Genomic DNA, 20787 nt, shown 5'->3' on the forward strand with positions numbered 1-20787 from the left:
AAGGGATCATTCAGATTCCTCATCAAACCAAACGCTTTTTTGATCGAAACAAAGTCGCTTTGACCCAACTGGCCAATCCCCGCATCGACACTCAAACCAAAAAAGAAATCATTTTGAAACCTGGAGGGAGCGGTACTCTAGGAGGGGTCATCATTCGCTCCCTCTTAAGATGGGATCCTAATGCTCCCAAAGTTCTCCCCAAGAAAAAAGTCAAACGAAGCTCCAAGAAGAAGAAAAAGAGCCACGGTGTCAAGACCAGGTCCCCAAGGAGACCCGTGTCTCCAAGAACTTCTCCATTGGCGTGACCCTCCTCTTACCAGTCACCACCCCGGAAAAAGAAAAGCCCCCAGAAAAAGAAGCAGAGAAAAAGTCCCCAGCAAAAAAAAAGCCCACAAAAAACTAGTCGCAAGAGAGGCACTTTGGCCGGGACGCAACCTTACACTCGCAAACCACGACCTGCAACGACGGTGACCGCGTCTCCGGTAGACTCAGGTTCATTCACTTCCCCGTTGATGACACCAAGAACTGAAAAGTACTTGGAGACGTTGATCACACCAAGAACTTCTCCGTTGATAATGCCAAGAACTTCTCCAGTGGCAGGACCCTCCAATTTAGCGGCAGTGGCCGCTGCTCACAAAGTACCTGCTCCCAAAATCAAAGTCCAAGAGAAATCGGGCATGTTACAAAGTTTACTGGATTTGTCCAAGCAAGAACTGGCTCGATTTAGTCCGTTGCGTACCCCTGTACGACGTGTCATGCCTGTCCTCAAGTTGATACGCCGTAAAGACAATCAGTGGCAACACGTTCCAGTATAAAAAAAACCTGCGACCAAGTAGGGGTATCAGTGAACTTCCAAAAGATGTCACCTCCGAGAAGTGTACACCGTCACTATCGTCAAAAACAAAAAAAGAGACAAAGGCAGACTCGTCATCCGACAAAGCGCTTAGCCAAGCATCGACGTTACCCTAAGAAAAGATACAGTCGTTCAAAGAAAAAGAGGCGTCAACAAAGGGGAGGATTCCTTGGCGATTTTGGAAAAAAACATTGTCACCTTTATGACAAAGCGATAGTCCCAAAAAAAGATAAAAGGGCGTGTGTTAAGTCATCGACGTTAGTGTATGTTTGGTGAATGTCCCGGAACCCACAAGCAAAGATGTCACCCTCCAGAAAACATTCCTCTTCTAAACCCCAAGGAAAGAAAAGGAAAGGACTGCCTCCACGTTTAGTGAAACATGTGGACATGTTATCTGTCCTGTCCAAAGCTTATCCACCCCTGCGAAAAAAACTCATTCAATCAGCCTCCAAAGAGGTCATCGATACCGTGTGCGAATGTTGTTTGAACGTCTTGAAAGGCACGATCCCTTTGTCTAAACACCAGAAACAATGCTTAGGCAAACATCGTCACGTTCTTCGCCAAATGGTTCAAAAGAAAATTCCGATTCGTCAAAAAAAGAAGATGTTGGTCCAACGTGGAGGAATTTTACCCCTCTTGCTAGGCCCATTACTGAAAGGAGTCTTGGGAACCGTGTTGGGAGGACTGGTGGGAGCAAGATAAAAAGGTCCTCTGGAGTCCCAAGATCTCAGAATCGACCCCTGACATCCCATGGAAGGACGAAAACTAGCTTTAGTGCCTTACAAACGATGGATGGAATACCATCGTTGGCAAGAACAACGCACCCCGCATTTACCTCCCAATCGCAATTTGAGCGAGATGTCCCAGTTACAACACGAATTGCAGTCCTTAATGGATCGCCAAGATTTGTCCGAAACAGAAAAATCGCAAAAGTACGGTCAACTCTTGCAACGACTGCAACTTTTTCACCAGAAAGCCTCGGACGAAACGGCTCTTCCCACTCTGATAGATTTTAAGACCTTGATGAAAAGTCCAGCACCATCACTACTAACACCAGCACTACCAGTGGCCAAGACAGACAAAGGAGAAGAAGAAGAAGAGGAAGGGTTTCAAACTCCACCAGAAAAAGTACGCAAGTTAACAACACCACCTACCTCCAGAATTGGATGGATTAAAAAGATGATGACCACCCCTTCTTCGTCAGAAGAGAAAAAGAAGGTGAAGACAGAGGTGAAACAAGAAAAGATATCCCCTGTTCAGACATCCTTCTCTGCGACACCTATTGCCGGTCGCACACGCAAAGCATTGCAATCCAAGAAAATACCCCAAGAGAAAAAGAGTAGCATCCTCCAAGAGTGGGTGCCTTATTAACAAACAAACACAAAATGGAAAAAGTGTTAGCCATCATTTACTACGATCCCTCCCATCCTGCAGATTACACAGGAGTTCAAAAATTGTATCGTGCTGCCAAAACGCGACTGAAAAGTCTCTGTTTACCTCAAGTGCAACGATGGTTACAAGAACAAGCTACTTGCACTTTACACAAACCCATTCGACGCAAGTTTTCCAGAAGTCGCACCCGAGTGGAAGGCATCTATCATTAATGGCAAGCCGATTTAGCCGATGTCTCTCATTTGGCCAGCTACAATCGCGGCTACAAATATTTGTTTTGTGTCATGGACGTCTTTTCCAAATTTGCCTGGTTTGTGCCCTTGACTTCCAAATCGAGCAGCGAGTTAGTGCGAGCCCTGCAACGAGTGTTGAAACAAAGCGGTCGTCACCCTCTTCGATGGCAAACTGACAAAGGCACCGAATTTCTGAACCAAGCTTTCCAAAAAGAATTAAAGAAACGTGACTTTCATTTTTTTTACCACCGAGAATCCTGAAACCAAAGCCAGCATCGTGGAACGTTTTCAACGCACTTTGAAAGAACGCATGTGGAAATATTTTACGCATCACCACACTCTGAAGTACATAGACATCTTACCGCACCTGGTGCAAGCGTACAACCAATCTTACCATCGAAGGATTGGACGTGACCCGCAAGAGGTGACTCCCGAAAACGAAGTGCTGGTGTCTGATCGCCTGTTTGGTAAGTCCCCGACGAGGGCTGTTCCCAAGAAAAGTGGAATGTTGGCAGTAGGAGATTGGGTACGCATTGGCAAAACCAAACGCACTTTCGACAAAGGTTACTTACCTAACTGGACGACCGAATTGTTTCGTGTCACTGGACGAGTGCATGGCCGTCATCCTGCCGTCTGTAAATTGGAAGACATGAACGGAGAAGTGCTCAAAGGAACGTTTCATTTGCCCGAGTTACAACGTGTCACCAGAGTGAAAGGAGACTGGAGTAGAAGATGCGTTTGCGGTGTTAGGCCTGGAAGGTGCCATCATTAACCAGGTGCCCTGGAGTTCAAAACAAACAGCCCTTTTCAGGGCTACCCCAACCTTTAGAAAAGAAATAGTAATCAATTTGCCAATGTGTGTATGTAGAGTAGTGTGAATATAAACACTGACTCTTTTTTCCTAGTGTGAGTGTATGTGTTTGTGTTTGTAAGCAGTCAAGTACGTTTGTGTGGATAGTAGATTATTGGGTTTTGTAAGTGATCAAGTAAGTTCGTTTGGATAGTAGATTTGGGTTTGATTTTAATGCTTTGCGTGTGTGAATGGTAGATTTTGGGTTTGTTTATTGCTGCTTCACGTATGTGAATAGTAGATAATATGAGATGAGAAAAGTAGGGGATGGTTTCCTTCACGTCCGCGCGTTTTAAGTGATGATCTAGGTAATTTAAGATTTGAGTCTTAGGGGGATGTTTTCCTTCACGTCCGCGCTTTAACTGTAAGAACCCACAGTATTCGTCGTTCAGACCATTCCACGGAATAAACAAAGAAGGTGGCGGTGACAAAATTATTCAATCTATTAAGAGATATCTATTTCTGGATAATGGATGTTGAATATGTTGTAGGAAGAATATAAAAGGAATGGAGTGATGGAAATAGGCAAGACTTGTTAACTATTCAAATCAAAGGACTAAAGGTAGCCAGAGATCTCATTGCAGGGATGATAGAAGAAGAAGTCAACAAGTCAAGAGGATTTACTGACCCACCTTATGTCAGAGTGGAAAGTTTGAAGGAAGCACTGGACCATGTCATCCAAGTCAGGTGCTTCCTAGAAAAAGTATTGTATTGGATGGAGTGGCGATACGTAAAATGGGGGTTCGACCAGTTGACAGAAACGGAAGAAGTAATGAGGAAAGTGCTGACGGAATAGGTAAAGAACATGAAAGAAAAGTGGTATAAGGAAAAGAAGAAGAAAATAGAAAGAGAAAAGAAAGCTTTGAGAAACTCAACAATAACTGGATAAGAATACAGGAGAAATTCCGAGCGATAGGTCATCCTGACTGGATGCCTGAGTCAGAAATAAAGAAGAAGAAGACAGGAATGGTGGCAAAAGTTAGAAGATGGTTGAAGAAGTGGAAGAGTTAGAAGAAGAAGAAAGCCAAAGGCCCTTTTCAGGGCCACTCCTATATTTCGAAAAGACCTTGACTTTTATTGCCTACCCCATTTTTTTATATTTTTTTTATATTAAAAAAAATAGAGACCCCTCCCTGTTTAAATTTTTCCTGTTCCATTTTCATAGGCCCATCAGGTCGGGACCGTATTACAATAGGGTCCCGACCCTGTTCCATTTCCCCTTGACGCTCAACAGGCCCACGATTTATTCCCATGTTCCATTTCCCCATGACGCTCAACAGGACCACCCTGTTTAAATTTCCCTTGACCCTCAACAGGCCCAAGATTATTTTTTCCCATGTTAAATTCCCTTGACCCTAAACAGGCCCAGAGTTTTTTCCCATGTTAAATTTACATAGACCCCATATCCCCCCAGGGTGGTTTTCTAATGGTAAGACCCTAGACCCTGAATCGCCCCTATTCAAAACTCACAGATGTGATTCCCGTTGTACCTAGACCAAGTGTGGCTGCTGCGTCGCTTCCACAAATAGCATTTACGACCACACACAGGCGTTTGCATTTTATGCTGTTGGTGATTTCATATTTCAGCTGTTGCTTCACTTCAGTTGTTTTTTTCACGTCGGTAAGATTGAGTGCCTGTCACAGTTCTCTTTTCTTATAATGTGACCGCATAGTAGACTTGTTCGACAGGCCGACTTTGATCAGGTGTAACACACACATGCGCCAATTATTAATTTTTGCTGGTACAACTTTCTTAGTCATACTATGGCAGAAAATATCTATTTGGGGAATATTTACGTTCCTGCATTTGTGCGGTCAGGATCCAATACTTATATGTAAAGTAAACTCTGATCTTAAGCACAAACACCAAAGACGGGCAATGACGCTTCAGGATCATTTATCCCATGTATTTATACTCTTTCGTCCTTTTTAATCTTAAACGAGCCTGCAACAAAATAAGTTTAGGTTAGTCCTCTTTAGAATCTAACCTAAATGTAGTATTTATTTGGTCTAACATTTTTGACTTCAGCATTAAGCTCTTAAAGCGATTTAATTGGTTCTAGTAATTGAATATTGTTAGAACTCTATGTCTTAAACCATTGAACAGAAGAAAGAAAAACCAGCAAGTTTAGTAAAATCGACAAATAATTAATTTACCAAGATTAGAAAATGAATATTAAAACGACACTTGCAGTATTGTGAATTAAATCCTAAATAATCCTAAATGTTCTATCACAAGTCCAAAAGTATAGAATGTTCCAAATGGATTTTTAATAGTCTTTAATATTCTAATGATCTTAAATGTGATAATGTGCTTGTAGTCTTGAATATGTTGACGTACTGCAATGATGTAAGAGAAGTTGTGTTTAAATAAGATCTCAATAATCCCAAAGTAGTATTTTAGTCCAAAAAGTAAATGTTGACTTTATAATTCCAATGAATAATTTAAATAAATAATTCCTCTCAAATTATATTTGAACATAAGAGTAAATGATCCCAGAAACTGAACTTAAGATAGACTTTTTCTACAAAAACCTTATTATATAATCCCCTTCTAACCTAGTCGCAATAGCAATGTCTGAAAAACTAATCAAAACTTCTACATAACACCTCCCATCATAAAGAAAAAGAAACATTTTACAATAAAGTTTTCTTTCAAATATTAGTTGAACATGCATAATATGATAATAGCACAAGTAAAATACAGAGGAAGATGTCTTATGAATGACACTCAGCCTTGTTGTTGTTGTTGGCATCCGTTAGTCTCGAGAGACGATGGAACTGCGCCCATGAGAGATGTCCCGGTTGGTGGTTGTGCATCGTCTGCTGTGGCTAAGTAGTCCAATGCGGGAGTGACAGTCCCTGCTGCACTTGCTGCACTTGAAGGTTGCGTCAGGTGTTGGTTGGAACTGCTTCTTCTCCCTCTGCGATCGTCTTTCATCAGCTAACAAGCGTTGCTTGTCCTCTCCGGCTTTCAGACCAGTGATCAGAGCATGTCGCCAGCTTGATCTGTCTAGAGCGAGCACTTCACAGGTGTTGACATCGATATCAAGGGCTTTCATGTTGTGCTTACAGACATCCTTGAAGCGGCGATGTGGCCGTCCGATCGACCTTTTGCCAGAGGCGAGTTCCGAGTAAAGAATGTCTTTGGGGATCCGTCCGTCATCCATCCGATGTTCATGGCCCAGCCATCTGATGCGGCGTTGGCGGAGGAGTGTGATCATGCTGGGAATCTTGGCACGCTAGAGCACCTCGTTTTTTGTTACTCGATCGCTCCAGGTGATCCCGAGTATGCGTCGGAGGTATCGCATGTGAAAGGTGCTCAGTCTTTTCTCTTGTGAAGTGTACAGAGTCCAGGTTTCACTGGCGTTCATGAGAGTGCTTAGCATGCATGCATGGTACACGGTGATCTTAGTGTTCATGGTCAGCATGCTGTTGTTCCACACTCTCTGCGACAACCTGGAGAGAGTTGTTGATGCCTTTCCGATCCTCTTGTTGAGCTTAGCATTGAGGGAGAGGTTGCTGGTGATGGTAGAGCCGAGGTACATGAACTGACTCACCACCTCAAGTTCGTAGTTGTTGATGATGATGCTTGGGGGGGGGGGTCCGCGTCCTGAACCATCACGTTTGTTTTGTTTAGGCTTATGGTTAACCAAAACTCATCGCATGCTTTAGCAAAGCAGGCCATCAGGCGCTGAAGCTCAGCTTCTGTGTGGGTGGCTAGAGCAGCATCGTCTGCGAAGAGCATGTCCCTGATGCTTACTTCACGCACTTTGCTCTTTGCCTTCATTCGTGCCAGGTTGAACAGTCTGCTGTCTGATTGTGTGTGCAGGTAAATCCCTTCTGTGGACGTCCCAAAGGCGTGCTTGAGCAGGATTGCGAAGAAGATGCCGAAGAGCGTGGGGGCAAGGACACAGCCCTGTTTAACTCCATTGCGGATGTCAAAGGGGTCGGATGTTGAGCCATCGTATTGCACTGTGCCTTTAATGTCATCGTGGAAGGACTGGATCATGCTTAGCAGCTTTGGAGGGCAACTATTTTTCTCCAGGATTGTGAAGAGTCCATCTCTGCTGACCAGATCGAATGCCTTGGTGAGGTCTATAAAGGCCAAGAAGATGGTTCTGTGTTGTTCTCTGCTTTTTTCCTCAGTTGCCTGACAGAGAAGATCATGTCAATTGTGGACCTCTCTGCGCGGAACCCGCACTGCGACTCTGGGTAAACTCTGTAAGCAAGCGTCTGCAGTCTGTTCAGGATGATGCGTGCGAAAACTTTACCTACGATGCTGAGAAGTGATATGCCCCTGTAGTTGTTGCAGTCGCTTCTGTCGCCCTTGTTCTTGTACAGGGTTATGATGTTAGCGTCTCTCATGTCCTGAGGCACTGTACCCTCGTCCCAGCACTGGCAGAGGAGGTCGTGCAGGTGTGTGAGCAGCACGCTACATCCGCACTTGATGAGCTCTGCTGTGATGCCATTCTTCTCTGGGGCTTTACCTAGAGACAGTTTCTCTAAGGCCTTCTTTAGTTCGTCTACAGTAGGTTTCTCGTCCAGTTCGGCCATGAGAGGGAGGTTTTCAATGGCGTTGAGGGCATCATTGGTCACGTGGTTCTCTTTGGAGTACAGTTCGGGGTAGCATTCCACCCAACGCTCCATCTGCTTGCCCTTGTTGTGGATGGTATCGCCTGTGGCAGACTTCATTGGTGCTGTCAGTTTCTTCGTGGGACCCATTGCTTTCTTTATGCCATCGTACATGCCTCTGCTGTTTCCAATATCTGCTGCTGACTGGATACTCTGACAGAGCTGAAGCCAGTATTCATTGGCACACTGCCGTGCTAATCTCTGCACTTTGCTTCTGGTAGACCTGTATGCCTGTAGTGTCTTCTGGCAGGGGGATCGCTTGTATTGCAGATGAGCACTGCGACGCTCTTCTATGGCTGGCATGAGTGTGGCAGACTTAGCCTCAAACCAGTCATTGTTCTTTGATTGCTTCTTACCAAAGATCCGTGTGGCTGTGCTGTATACAGTATCTCTGACGTGATCCCGTCTTTCTTTGGCACTGCTGATGGGGGGTTCTGAGTCAAACGTCTTGGAAAGAGCATAGGTGAATTCCTCAGCCTTGTCTGGATATGATGTCTTGCTCACATCAATGCGTGGTTGACCCTCTTGCCTAGAGCGGTGGATCTATTTTGGCTGAAGCTTCTTTTTGCAGCACACCAGTGAGTTGTCGGTGTCACAGTCAGCACTGTGGAAGGTACGGGTAAAAAGCACACCCTTCATGTCTGACCATCTTGTAATGATCAAGTCCAGCTGGTGCCAGTGTTTAGACCGGGGATGCCTCCAAGACACTTTGTGCTGTGGCTTTGTCTGAAAGAATGAATTGGTAATGCTGAATTTGTGGTACGAGCACATCTCTAAAAGGCGCTGACCATTCTCATTAACCTTCCCAACACCAAAACTTGCCAAGACAGGAGGGCCAAGAGTCATGATCGGCACCCACCCTAGCATTGAAGTCGCCCAGAAAAATCAAGTTCTCTTCCTTGGGAATTTTGTCAATGAGTGAGTTTAACTCATCATAAAACTCATCCTTGCTGTCTGTGCAGGATCTTAGAGTGGGAGCGTAAACGCTGATCAGGTTGACAGGCCCGTTTGTGGTGTGGAAGCGGATAGATAGCAGTCTTCCATTTCCTTGTTGGCAGGGTTCTATCATCCCCAGCTGTGTTCCTGACAGCGAATCCAACACCAAACTCTCTGGCTTCATCTACGCTCTTTCCTTGCCAGAAGAATGTGTAGTTCTTTTCTCTGAGGGACCAAGAATCTGGTAGTCGTGTCTCCTGTAGTGAGGCGATATCGACCTGGAGCCTTGCAAGTTCGTCGTTGATGACTGAAGTCTTACGAACATCACTGATTGTCTGGAGATAATCTGAAAGCCCAGTCAGCATGGTCCGGATATTCCAGGTACCTAGCTTGAGGATTGAAGTCTTCTTTTTTTATTTTTATTTTGTTATTTCTTGGTGCAGTAGTTGCAGTCCGCATGTCAGGTACTCGCGTACCTTAAGCCTTACGCACCCAGCAAGGCAGGCGAACTGTGGCGGGACGGCACCATATTGGCTGGGGGCTGCCCAGATTGAGGCGGGCGGTAGCTGTCCAGTGAAACATGTTGGTATCTCCCACCGTCAGAAGCAACCCCTGGTGTCTGGCTCTACGCCAATCGAGCGGTGACTTATAACTGGAAAACTGCTGCTTCCTGTGTTGTGTCGACGCTGTGGAGCGAAGCTGGAGTGTCCTTTCCAGGGCGCAAGCCTGGGCAGGGTGATATGGAGAATCAACTGTTGCCCATGCAGCTGATCCCCCCCCCCCCTCCACGCAGCTGATGGATCCAAGGGAAAGGACAAGCCGACACGTCATGGCACCAGCTGCATCGCAGGAGTTGCTGAGATGACACTGAAATCAATGCCATGTCGCTTTAGGGACTCCGTCTCCGGAATTTCTGTTAACGAGCCCCATCTGCCCGAAGCATCTGGTTTTGAGGTGCCAGAATCTCGCCTGTCATCCCTTCTCCAGTCAGTTTAAACAGGCTCCGCCACTCATGAAGGCCTGGAGCTGGATTTGGTTGTCAGAGGCTCTATCAGATGCAAGCCATTGGGAAATTTCCAAGGGAAGTGGGTGCTTATCTCCCACATCCGCCCCCGACAATGACAACCCTTGAAACCCACTCAGCCTAATTAGACAAAATATACATCTAAAAATATCATACTTTTATATACATGAGAGTACATCTGTTATCAGATGAACTTTTCCTTTGATGTGACTAAAGTCATTGTTATATTTCTGCAGTATCAAACTCCACCTTCAATGATAATGGTTTCCAGTTTCTTTTCTACAGTTCCTAAACCTTTGTTGATATGTGTCAGGTATCATCTCATAACCCTTCAAGATTCATTCTAAATCACAATCAACAGTTTACTGTACCAACAGCTTTGCCAACTTTGTAATAATAAAGTCAATGCTCTTTTGACCACTTCCAATTCTCTCTTGACCGCTTCAAGTTTTTGGCAATTTTTCCCAAATGAGAAAAGTATTTATCTACTTCTTTTTCCTGTAAAAGGGTTACTTGCCTAAAATTTCTGGTAATGTCAAAACCTGAACTTGTATGTAAAAGGGAGAGTGTTTTCTGCCTACCAGATCTAATTCTTATAATTTCAGTTGCATTTCTCTTTCTTCTCTCTCCTCTATCTCTCTGCCTTTCACTTGCTCCTTTACCTATCTCTGTATTTTTATTTCTCTCTTCTCTTTGCATTGCATTTACCTCTACTTTTCCTCTTTTTGAATTTGCAATTTCATCATTTGTTTCTGGAGCTGAAGTTTTGATAATTCCAATTCAATATTTTTCAAAACCATAATTCCTATATTTCCTATAAAAATGAGAGGCTTACTTGTCCAACCCAAAGCATTATTGTCCGAAATTTCCTTTCCCACTAGATGCTGAACCAAAATATTTTTTATGCCAAAATATTTTTTATGCATTGCTTTGTTCAAGATTTATTTCCGAAATGTCATAATGTCTGGCAAGATCAAGCAAGACATCTTTTTTCTTATAATCTAAACTTTATTCCATTAGATGACATTGTGAATGCCTGTTGGATTCACTACAGATTTATTAAATGCATGAAATCAAAAATCTTTACAAGGGATAATGATATTCTCAAACAAATCTGAAATGTTTTAAAGTAATTCAGATTCCCCAATTTATGTTACAACTCTATGATTTTAAACTAAGTAACAGAGAAGCAAAATTAACAAGTTTTGTAAAATTCAACAATTTATTTCCCTAGAACACAAAGTGAAAATTTAAAAGGAACTTACATTGTTATGAATAAAATCAAAAATAATTCTAAATGTTCTAGCACAAGACCAAAATTATAGCTTGATCTGAATGAATTCCAATCTTGATTGTGCTCAGGTACCAATAGTCTTGAATAGGGTGATGCACCAATAGTCTTGATGTATCACAATGATATACTCCAGAGTGTCTTTGAATAAATTCACCTAATCCCAAAACAATGTTTGAATCCAAAATGTCAATAAGCACTTTGTCATTCCATGAATAATTTTTAAATGAATGATTCCTCTCAAATTATATCTGAACACAACTGAAAATGATTATATAGGCTGTTCTTAAGATATTAATGAATAACTGCTGACCACAACCTTATATAAAAACCTAAGAGACAATAAAATGACCTGGTTGTGGGTCACAAGTTCACTAACAGAACATATAAAGTGTAAATAGGCTAGACCTTGAACTCATATAAGTAAACAGCTAATTGTTAAGTTACAAATATGCATGAGACCAAACTTTTAAACATCAATATGTACAAAGGTTAAGCATACAATAATAATTAAATATACATGACAATAGTAACCTAAGTATGAAAATTTATTTTCATGTATACATTATGATGTCAACAAAATGCAATTGGAAATTTGTTTGTTGATATAAAGGAAGTCATCTTGGACACATTATGCTACAGAAATATCTAATGTACCGGTAGATGGCAGTTTAGGGACCAATCATTTAAATTTCTGGAAGGAAGGGACCTAAAGTATATTGTACTTAAATTATGTGGAGGCCGGAAACTTTTTTCACATTGCTGGTCCCTCTCTCCATGAAAATTAAATGATCAGTCCCTTCCACCTGTCAAACACACATGGTTATGTTCCAAAATCAGTGCTAGCTACTCATCATGTTATGTCAGTGGTATGTACACCTCTTAGTGGTCAAAGCTTAAAAATTTATAATGGCAATTTTCAATAACTGTATAATGAACTGGAAGCTTGAATGAAAGACTGCTGTAAAGAGACTACTAACCTATATTGCAGATAACTTGCCGAGGTAAAAACATGTATGTATGTATGTATGTATGTATGTATGTATGTATGTATGTATGTATGTATATATGTATGTTATTATTTCTGTTAGTCAGTCTATCTCTACTTTTGTGAATCTTTTAACTCTATTATAGTAAGAATTAAGGCATGAAGTTTGATAGTTTGATTAGTTGATAAGATAAAAGAACATTGCTGAAAACATTATATTGGTAATCCTTGTTATCACAATTAACCAATATTTGTTTTTTTAACACAACTACTACACTATACTGGAGTTAACTTGCCAAGGTAAAAAGATGAACTTGGAAGGAGGGGTTATGCCTCAGACAGGTCAAATGTCTGATAGCAGTTTGTAAAATTTCTGGACATATAAAGGATTGATGGATGGACTGATAGGTGCATGGATGCATTCATTTATGTATGTGCCATTCTGTCTGTCTGTCTTTTGGGCTCTGTTTTGGAAGGCATTGCAATATGTCGGCAGAGAATTTGGCTATTTGATAGGATAAAATAATAACAATGAAAACATTATATTGATAATCCATGTTATCATAAATAACTAATTGTTTAAGAAACTACTAATTAAAAAAAATCATCCTGAACTCTACAGAGCCCAAACCAACTGGATTTGGCGGTGCATACAGACATGGTATACCTTGGTTAGGACGTGGTTTGCTGATAGCTGATGGAGCCCGGTGGGCCCGGGCAAGACGATTGCTCACTCCTGCCTTCCATTTTGACATCTTGAAACCATATGTGGCCATTTCTAATGATGCAGCAAATATCTTAATTGTAAGTAGATTTTGTTTTGCATGTGAATGTTGAGATGTAGATTATCACTCTGTCAGCAAAATCTATGCAGTTTTGAGGTAATGGTTAGAATGACTGGGCTTGTTACATCTCTGGTGAATGTTGAGACATAGATTATCACTCTGTCAACAAGATCTATCCAGTTTTGAGGTAATGGTTAGAATGACTGGGCTTGTTATATCCCTAGAGAATGAATTTTGAACTATATTTTCTTAAAGTTGGTAAATAAATTTATTTCGTCATGGTCTTAGAGGCAGGTTCTGTAGCAAGTGAGATCTGCGCTTATTAAGGAGGCTGAGCTGGCTACCTTCCTGAGATGATGTTTTTCATTTGATTTCGATAAGTCTGGTAAATATCATTAATATCTTTGTTTGTTTTGATTGTCACCAAGATTTAGGCATTATTAATTATTAATTACATCTTTTGGAAGAAGTTGTATTGGACTGCAGTAAAATAAGCAAAATTTATGTCATGTCAGGGTTGAAAGAGAGCTTACATAGGGTTGCGTTCTTACAATACATAAGCCTGCTTAGTGAAATGCTCAAATTGTAATGCCATTTAAAACAGGTGAGTGATATAATGGTCTACTTTGGCATCTTTGTAATGGTGGAATAATGAATATTCTCTGCTTGCTTATGAAGGTCATCATTTCACTATATAGACTGCTATCTTGACCAATATAATACCATACATTGTATGACTTATTTTCCACAGAGAAGGCAAAATTTATATTTGATGAACTACATCAACCCTGTGTTCAACTTTTTGTAAAATTAATCTGTTCTGTTTATTCCTTATACTTTCTCACACTAACAGAATACACTTTTATTTTGCAGGAAAAGCTGGAACCTTTTGTAAACACACCAAAATATTTTGAAGTTTTTGAGGTAATAAGTCTCTGTACCCTTGATATCATTTTAAGATGTGCATTCTCCTACCACACAAATTGCCAGAGAGGCCTGTAAGTATCCTGCTTGACTGGTATGTTTATATGATTTATACAACAGTAAACATTGTCACATTTTAACTCCTCAATGAGCAACTGTCCTTGGTACTGTGCGTCAGTTTGTACATCTGTTCATCTTACCTCCATTAAAATTGTCTATTTTCCATTACTTACTAAAAACCCTTAGTTTGATAAGATGAGATTCATTTAATGTCAGCATGATTTAAAACAACAGTTCAACATAAATCTAATGAGCTTTTTAATGGAATGTGCATGAGTCTGATGTGCTAATATTACCTCGTTATTAAAGTGAAGAAAAAAATGTTTGACAAATTTAATAAAAAAGTTTAAAATAATTTCAGAGGCAATATCTTTGGATTGTGTTTTGGACCTTGGTCTACTAGATGACCAATGTTAGGCCTCTTGATTTATTTGTACCATATTTCTTCAGTGATAAGCACATCGCTATAACTGTTACAAAATGTTGGCAATTTTTCATCTAGTAATGTCTTATCCAATCTAACAAAGCCTTGTTCACTCCAGAAAAGTCTTTCTCAATCTAGCAAAGCCTAATCCAATCAGACAATGTCTTGTCCAATTTAACAAAGTCTTGCTCAGCCTAACAAAGCTTTGTCCAATCTAACAAAGCCTTGTTGAGTCTAGCATTACCTTGCCCAATCTTGTCCTGTGATAAGCCTACCTAATATTGGGAGAGAGGTGATGGTGGTGTATTATGGAAGAAATATTTTAATGCTCTATAGACACAGCAGACCTAGGAAGAAAAAGTCATGACACAGAAAAGGCACATAGCCTACTTTGAACCAGTCTGCCAGCCATGAAGTGGTATCAGCACATACAGACTTGTGACACTTTCAGAGTACTAGACTGATATTTTACAAAATATAATGACACTTTCAGAGTACTAGACTGATATTTTACAAAATATAATGACACTTTCAGAGTACTAGACTGATATTTTACAAAATATAATGACACTTTCAGAGTACTAGACTGATATTTTACAAAATATAATGACACTTTCAGAGTACTAGACTGATATTTTACAAAATATAATGACACTTTCAGAGTACTAGACGGATATTTTACAAAATATTATGTTGATGTTTAAGCAATATGTGTGATAAACCATTAATAAATTGTAAATTGTATGCAATATGCATACAGTTATCATTGAAACAATCATATTATTTGCCATCTTCAGGTTTACACAAAATGCATTTTATTAAAAAATATTTCCATGGCTATAATATTACTAGGGAAAAAGTTTAGGATAAAAAAATTGAGGAATGGAACTTAGATTGAGTTTGCATGATGGTTTAAAATCATTTGGTATTTTTACACTATAAGATGTCACAAGTATGCTTGCATTTTTTGGAAATTGATGTGTGGCAGCGTGGCATCCCATCCAGAGTGAGAGTGATGCACTCTCAGGCACATGACAGCATGGCAACCAATATGGCAGTATTTGCTATATGATGGACTTTATGTGTACCTTTATGACTTGCATGGCAAAATAAAAAAAAAAATCAAGTCCAACTTAAAACAACTTAAACTCTGATCTGCCATCGCATAATGCATCAGCAGATCAGGGTCCATGTTGTTTGTTCTACTGATTACTCTTAGCAAACTGTAGAGGCCAGAGCTTCCAGTGCATTACTCCTGGCAGATTTGGGTCTCTGAAGTTTGCAGTTTGACTCAACGTATAAGCAAGCAAATATGGTACATTAGGACTTTCTTCCACTGTTTGAAAATTGGTATTAAAGGAAACGGATCTTAAGTAGAAGAGAACTATTATATTCCAGTTAGGTCACTGTGATCTGTATTGTATTGTACCATGTTTCTAGTAAGACGATTTTTCTTAAGTTGCTGTCTCATCATTGGTCTTCATGTCACAGTCATGAAACTAGTTAGCTACCTTAGTTCACAAGTAGGTCTCTGTGATCTATATTTTGAATGTTTGAGCCTTGTCAACTTTTGTTGACTAGGACAGGATTATTTGTGTTTTATGGACACATTTTTTAATATGTGATTGTATTTCCAGAGCAACACATCCATATGTTGCAGCTGTCCATGAAATCAGTGAGACCTGGAGTTTTAGAAGCAGGTGTGTATAATCAATCCTTTGTACATGGTTGTTGTGGGGTTTAACGCCATTTTTCAGCACGATAGGCTATACATGGCGGCCAGTATTAATGGTGGAGGAAGAACCCGGAAAACCCCGGAAAGAACCACCGACCCACGAGAAGCTACTGGCAAGCTTTCTCACATGCCCACATTGGCTGAATCTTAGACTCGAACCGCCGCAGACAGAGGTGAGATGGCAGTGATCCGTAACGAAGAGCGCTTTAGACCACTCGGCCACTCGGGGCCCCCTTTGTACATGGAGAAAGATTAATGAAATGCATAATTGAATATTATAAACTAAAGATGATAACTTTTAAACATTTACTTACATTTACCTTTCAATAAATTTTAATAAGTTTTTTTGGTTTAAATTGTATTTGCAATTTTAGCAGCATACATACATGTGGTGTCATTTGCTATTCAGCCGGTCATGAAAGTTGTATTGAAACTTGCTGATTTGACTAAATTTATTAGTAATTTAAAGTGAGACTACACAGGGTCAAAATATTCCTGTGATTCGCACACCACCAATTTCTACAATTAGAGGTTCAGAAATTATACATAATGCAGTAAAACAAGTCATAAAAGACAGAGACCAAGTAATTGACATCTGTCTTTTAAGGTATCGCTATGCTAGTTGAGCTGATGTCTTATCATACTGCAGTGTCTAAGAAAATCATCCATTTTTTAAATCTCATTTTTCCTTAGATATGTTAACAGTAAATATTGTCACTTGCATTCAATAAAAAGCATTTCCCTTATCCCATAATATAGTTTTGAATTAAGATGGATTTCCATGTATCCTATTAGATAAATTGTATTAAGAGAGATTTCCTGTATGCAGTATGATAATTTATATTAAGACAGAATTTTCAGCATCTCATAAGGTAATTTGTATTAAGACCAATTTCCAGTATCTCATAAGGTAATTTGTATTAAGACCAATTTTCTGTATCTTATGAGATAATTGCATTAAGATCGATTTCCCTCTAACCCATAAGTTTATTAAGACAGATTTCTTCAATCCCATAATTTGTATTAAGACAGATTTCCTGCATCCAGTATGATAATTTGTATTAAGACAGATTTCCTGTATCCCATGTGATAATTTGTATTAAGACAGATTTCCTGTATCCCATATGATACTTTATATTAAGACAGATTCCCTGTATCCCATATGATACCTTATATTAAGACAGATTTCCTGTATCCCATATGATACCTTATATTAAGACAGATTTCCTGTATCTATATGATACTTTATATTCAGACAGATTTCCTCTTTTGCATGATTTGTATTAAGACAGATTTCCTGTATCTCATATGATAATTTGTAGTAAGACAGATTTCCTGTATCCCATATGATAATTTATATTAAGACAGATTTCCTGTATCTCATATGATAATTTATATTAAAACAGATATCCTCTTTCCCATAATTTGTATTAAGACAAATTTCCTGTATCTCATATGATAATTTATATTAAGACAGATTTCCTCTATCCCATAATTTGGATTAAGACAGATTTCCTGTATCCCATAAAATAATTTTTATTAAGACAGTTTTCTTGTATCCATTAAGATAATTTGGAAAAGCCAGATTATACAGAATGTCTTTTACATATGCAAATTCATTATTGCAAAATACAAGTTATTTAACAGTAACAAAAATCAAAATGGCAATGTGGCCTACTCCATAACTGAGACCAAGAATTGATAACGCTATACCTGCCATGATTAAGTTCTTGTTACTGGTATATTTAATTGAGACCAGTAATTGATAACGGTATACCTGGCATGATTAACTTCTTGTTACCAGTAAATTTAATTGAGACCAATAATTGATAATGCCATACCTGCCATGATTAAGTTCTTGGTTACCAGTATATTTAATTGAGACCAATAATTGATTAAGGTTATACCTGCCATGAATAAGTTCTTGTTACCGGTATATTTAATTGAGACCGATAACTGATAATGGTATATCTGCCATGATTAAGTTCTTGGTTACTGGTATATTTAATTGAGACCAATAATTGATAATGGTATATCTGCCATGATTAAGTTCTTGGTTACTGGTATATTTAATTGAGACCAATAATTGATAATGGTATATCTGCCATGATTAAGTTCTTGGTTACCAGTATATTTAATTGAGACCAATAATTGATTAATGCTATACCTGCCAGCATTAAGTTCTAAGTTACCGGTATATCTAATTGAGACCAATAATTGATAATGCCATACCTGTTCTTGGTTACTGGTATATTTGTTGACTGGGCCTCAGTAAAAGAAGGCATACAACTTTTCTGCATATATTTTTTTTCTTCATATTTTTTCATGATTTCATTTTCTATTTTTTTCTCTCTATCTTTCTTTATTTTCTCATTCAATTTATAATTAACAATTTATTTGTCAGGACACCATACTTGTTCCCTGACTTCATCTTCTACCTGACTTCACAGGGAAGAAAGTTTCTCAAGAACTGCAAATATGTACATGAAGTAGCTGAAGAAATAATTGACAAGCGAAGAGAAACACTGGTAATTTCATCTCACAATTAACAAAAAGTGTTTTTTTTAATTCAGTTAAAAAAAAATAATTTTTGCATGTCTTGTCCTTTCCTAAAATAAACAAGCAGACATTTGCTAGAACATACTATGCACCAAACATTTAGTAACACTTGTGTGAAAAATGTACCCTTACATGAATTATGAATTATATTGCTTAAAATGTTTTAAACCTTTCATATTTGTATTAACCTTTCATATTTGTATTAACCTTTCATATTTGTATTAACCTTTATATTTGTGGAGAAACTTAAAATGTCTGACCCTGTATCTAGCATACTTTTTAATTCTGTATTCCCCCCCCCTTTCTTAAATGTTCAATCATTGAAATTTTATCATGGATATAAATGTTGCCAGACTATTTGTGCAAATTATATTTATTTCATTAGTCCCTGTCATTATTTGACTTGGCCAATCAACTCATAAATTATGTACATCTACAAAGAGATCTCATCCATCTCAGTGTATTTATATTGTTCCAATGAAAAGTTTTTTTTATGGTAGTTTGATTGATGATAATTATGCAATGTTTGTCTGTAATAAAGTATAATATACTTATACAGGTCTCATGTATTTAAACATATATTATCACATTATTTTTACATCATACCACCTATTCCTTATATTTATAGAATTGAAGAAATTGTCCAGGTGATTTCAAGTTTTTCTATGCAAAAGATTCTAAAATCACTCTGGCATTATAAGTCAACTAATCCACTAAATGAAGTGTAAATTATCATATTTAATTTGTAGTGTTAGTTTTTTCCTCCTGCCTCGGTAACTAGGTTATATTGCTTTTTCTGTGAATAAAATACTGGGCTGTTATAAAATCTCGTTTTCTCAACATCTTTGTATTATGTGTTGCAAGACAAAGACAAACCCTAATCACTAGTATTATGTATTGTGTCTGCAGAAGAAAGAGGGTTTGTCCAGTAGGAAGTACCTGGACTTTTTGGACACCTTGTTGACTGCCAAAGATGAAAGTGGCATTGGTCTCACACAGGAGGAGATCCGGAATGAGGTGGACACATTCTTATTTGAAGGTATTTAGAGGACACTTTCTTATTTGGAGGTACTTACAGGACACTTTCTTATTTGAAGGTACTTATAGGACACTTTCTTATTTGAAGGTACTTACAGGACCCTTTGTTATTTGAAGGTACTTACAGGACACTTTCTTATTTGAAGGTACTTACAGGACACTTTCTTATTTGAAGGTACTTATGGGACCCTTTGTTATTTGAAGGTACTTACAGGACACTTTATTATTTGAAGGTATTTAGAGGACAACATTATTGTATTTTAAGATGCTACTTTATTTAATTTCTTCTAGATACCTGCCATATTATAAGACAGTGTTTGGGGGGTTTCTGAGACTCTAAAAATGTGTTTTGAGGTCCAAAAGCAGATCAGTGCACATGTCCCCCCAAAACTGATGTTGTCACATTGAGAATAAGCTATCTTTTCATATTAAGAATATAGAAAATTATTGGAAATTCAAATTGGAATAAAAGAAACTGACTTGTCTGTTTTCTTCAGAGCATGTAATATATTTACAGACATGTACACTTAGCATTGTCAAATACCAGTGCCATGTGCTAACATTCATATAATCACAGCCACACTGACATGTAGACTTAGCATTGTCAAATACCAGTGCCATGTGCTAACATTCATATAATCACAGCCACACTGACATGTAGACTTAGCATTGTCAAATACCAATGCCATGTGCTAACATTCATATAATCACAGCCACACTGACATGTAGACTTAGCATTGTCAAATACCAATGCCATGTGCTAACATTCACATAATCACAGCCACACTGACATGTAGACTTAGCATTGTCAAATACCAATGCCATGTGCTAACATTCATATAATCACAGCCACACTGACATGTACACTTAGCATTGTCAAATGCCAGTGCCATGTGCTAACATTCATATAATCACAGCCACACTGACATGTAGACTTAGCATTGTCAAATACCAATGCCATGTGCTAACATTCATATAATCACAGCCACACTGACATGTAGACTTAGCATTGTCAAATACCAATGCCATGTGCTAACATTCACATAATCACAGCCACACT

The 20787-nt window shown here is 38.9% G+C and overlaps 1 protein-coding gene across 1 annotated transcript in view; it reads left to right on the plus strand.

The window, feature by feature from the left end:
- Positions 1 to 20787, plus strand: part of LOC149781814 (cytochrome P450 4F5-like) — a 57778-nt gene that overhangs the window by 16344 nt on the left and 20647 nt on the right. Inside the window, exons 3-7 of the mRNA XM_089935986.1 lie at positions 12825 to 13006; positions 13861 to 13985; positions 16033 to 16095; positions 18535 to 18658; positions 19599 to 19728. Coding sequence (XP_089792112.1) covers positions 12825 to 13006; positions 13861 to 13985; positions 16033 to 16095; positions 18535 to 18658; positions 19599 to 19728 — 624 coding nt within the window. The remainder of the gene's footprint in view (positions 1 to 12824; positions 13007 to 13860; positions 13986 to 16032; positions 16096 to 18534; positions 18659 to 19598; positions 19729 to 20787) is intronic.

The sequence above is a fragment of the Sinohyriopsis cumingii genome, chromosome 15 (assembly GCF_028554795.1).
Source record: "Sinohyriopsis cumingii isolate HCF-2022 chromosome 15, ASM2855479v2, whole genome shotgun sequence".
NCBI lineage: Eukaryota > Metazoa > Mollusca > Bivalvia > Unionida > Unionidae > Sinohyriopsis > Sinohyriopsis cumingii.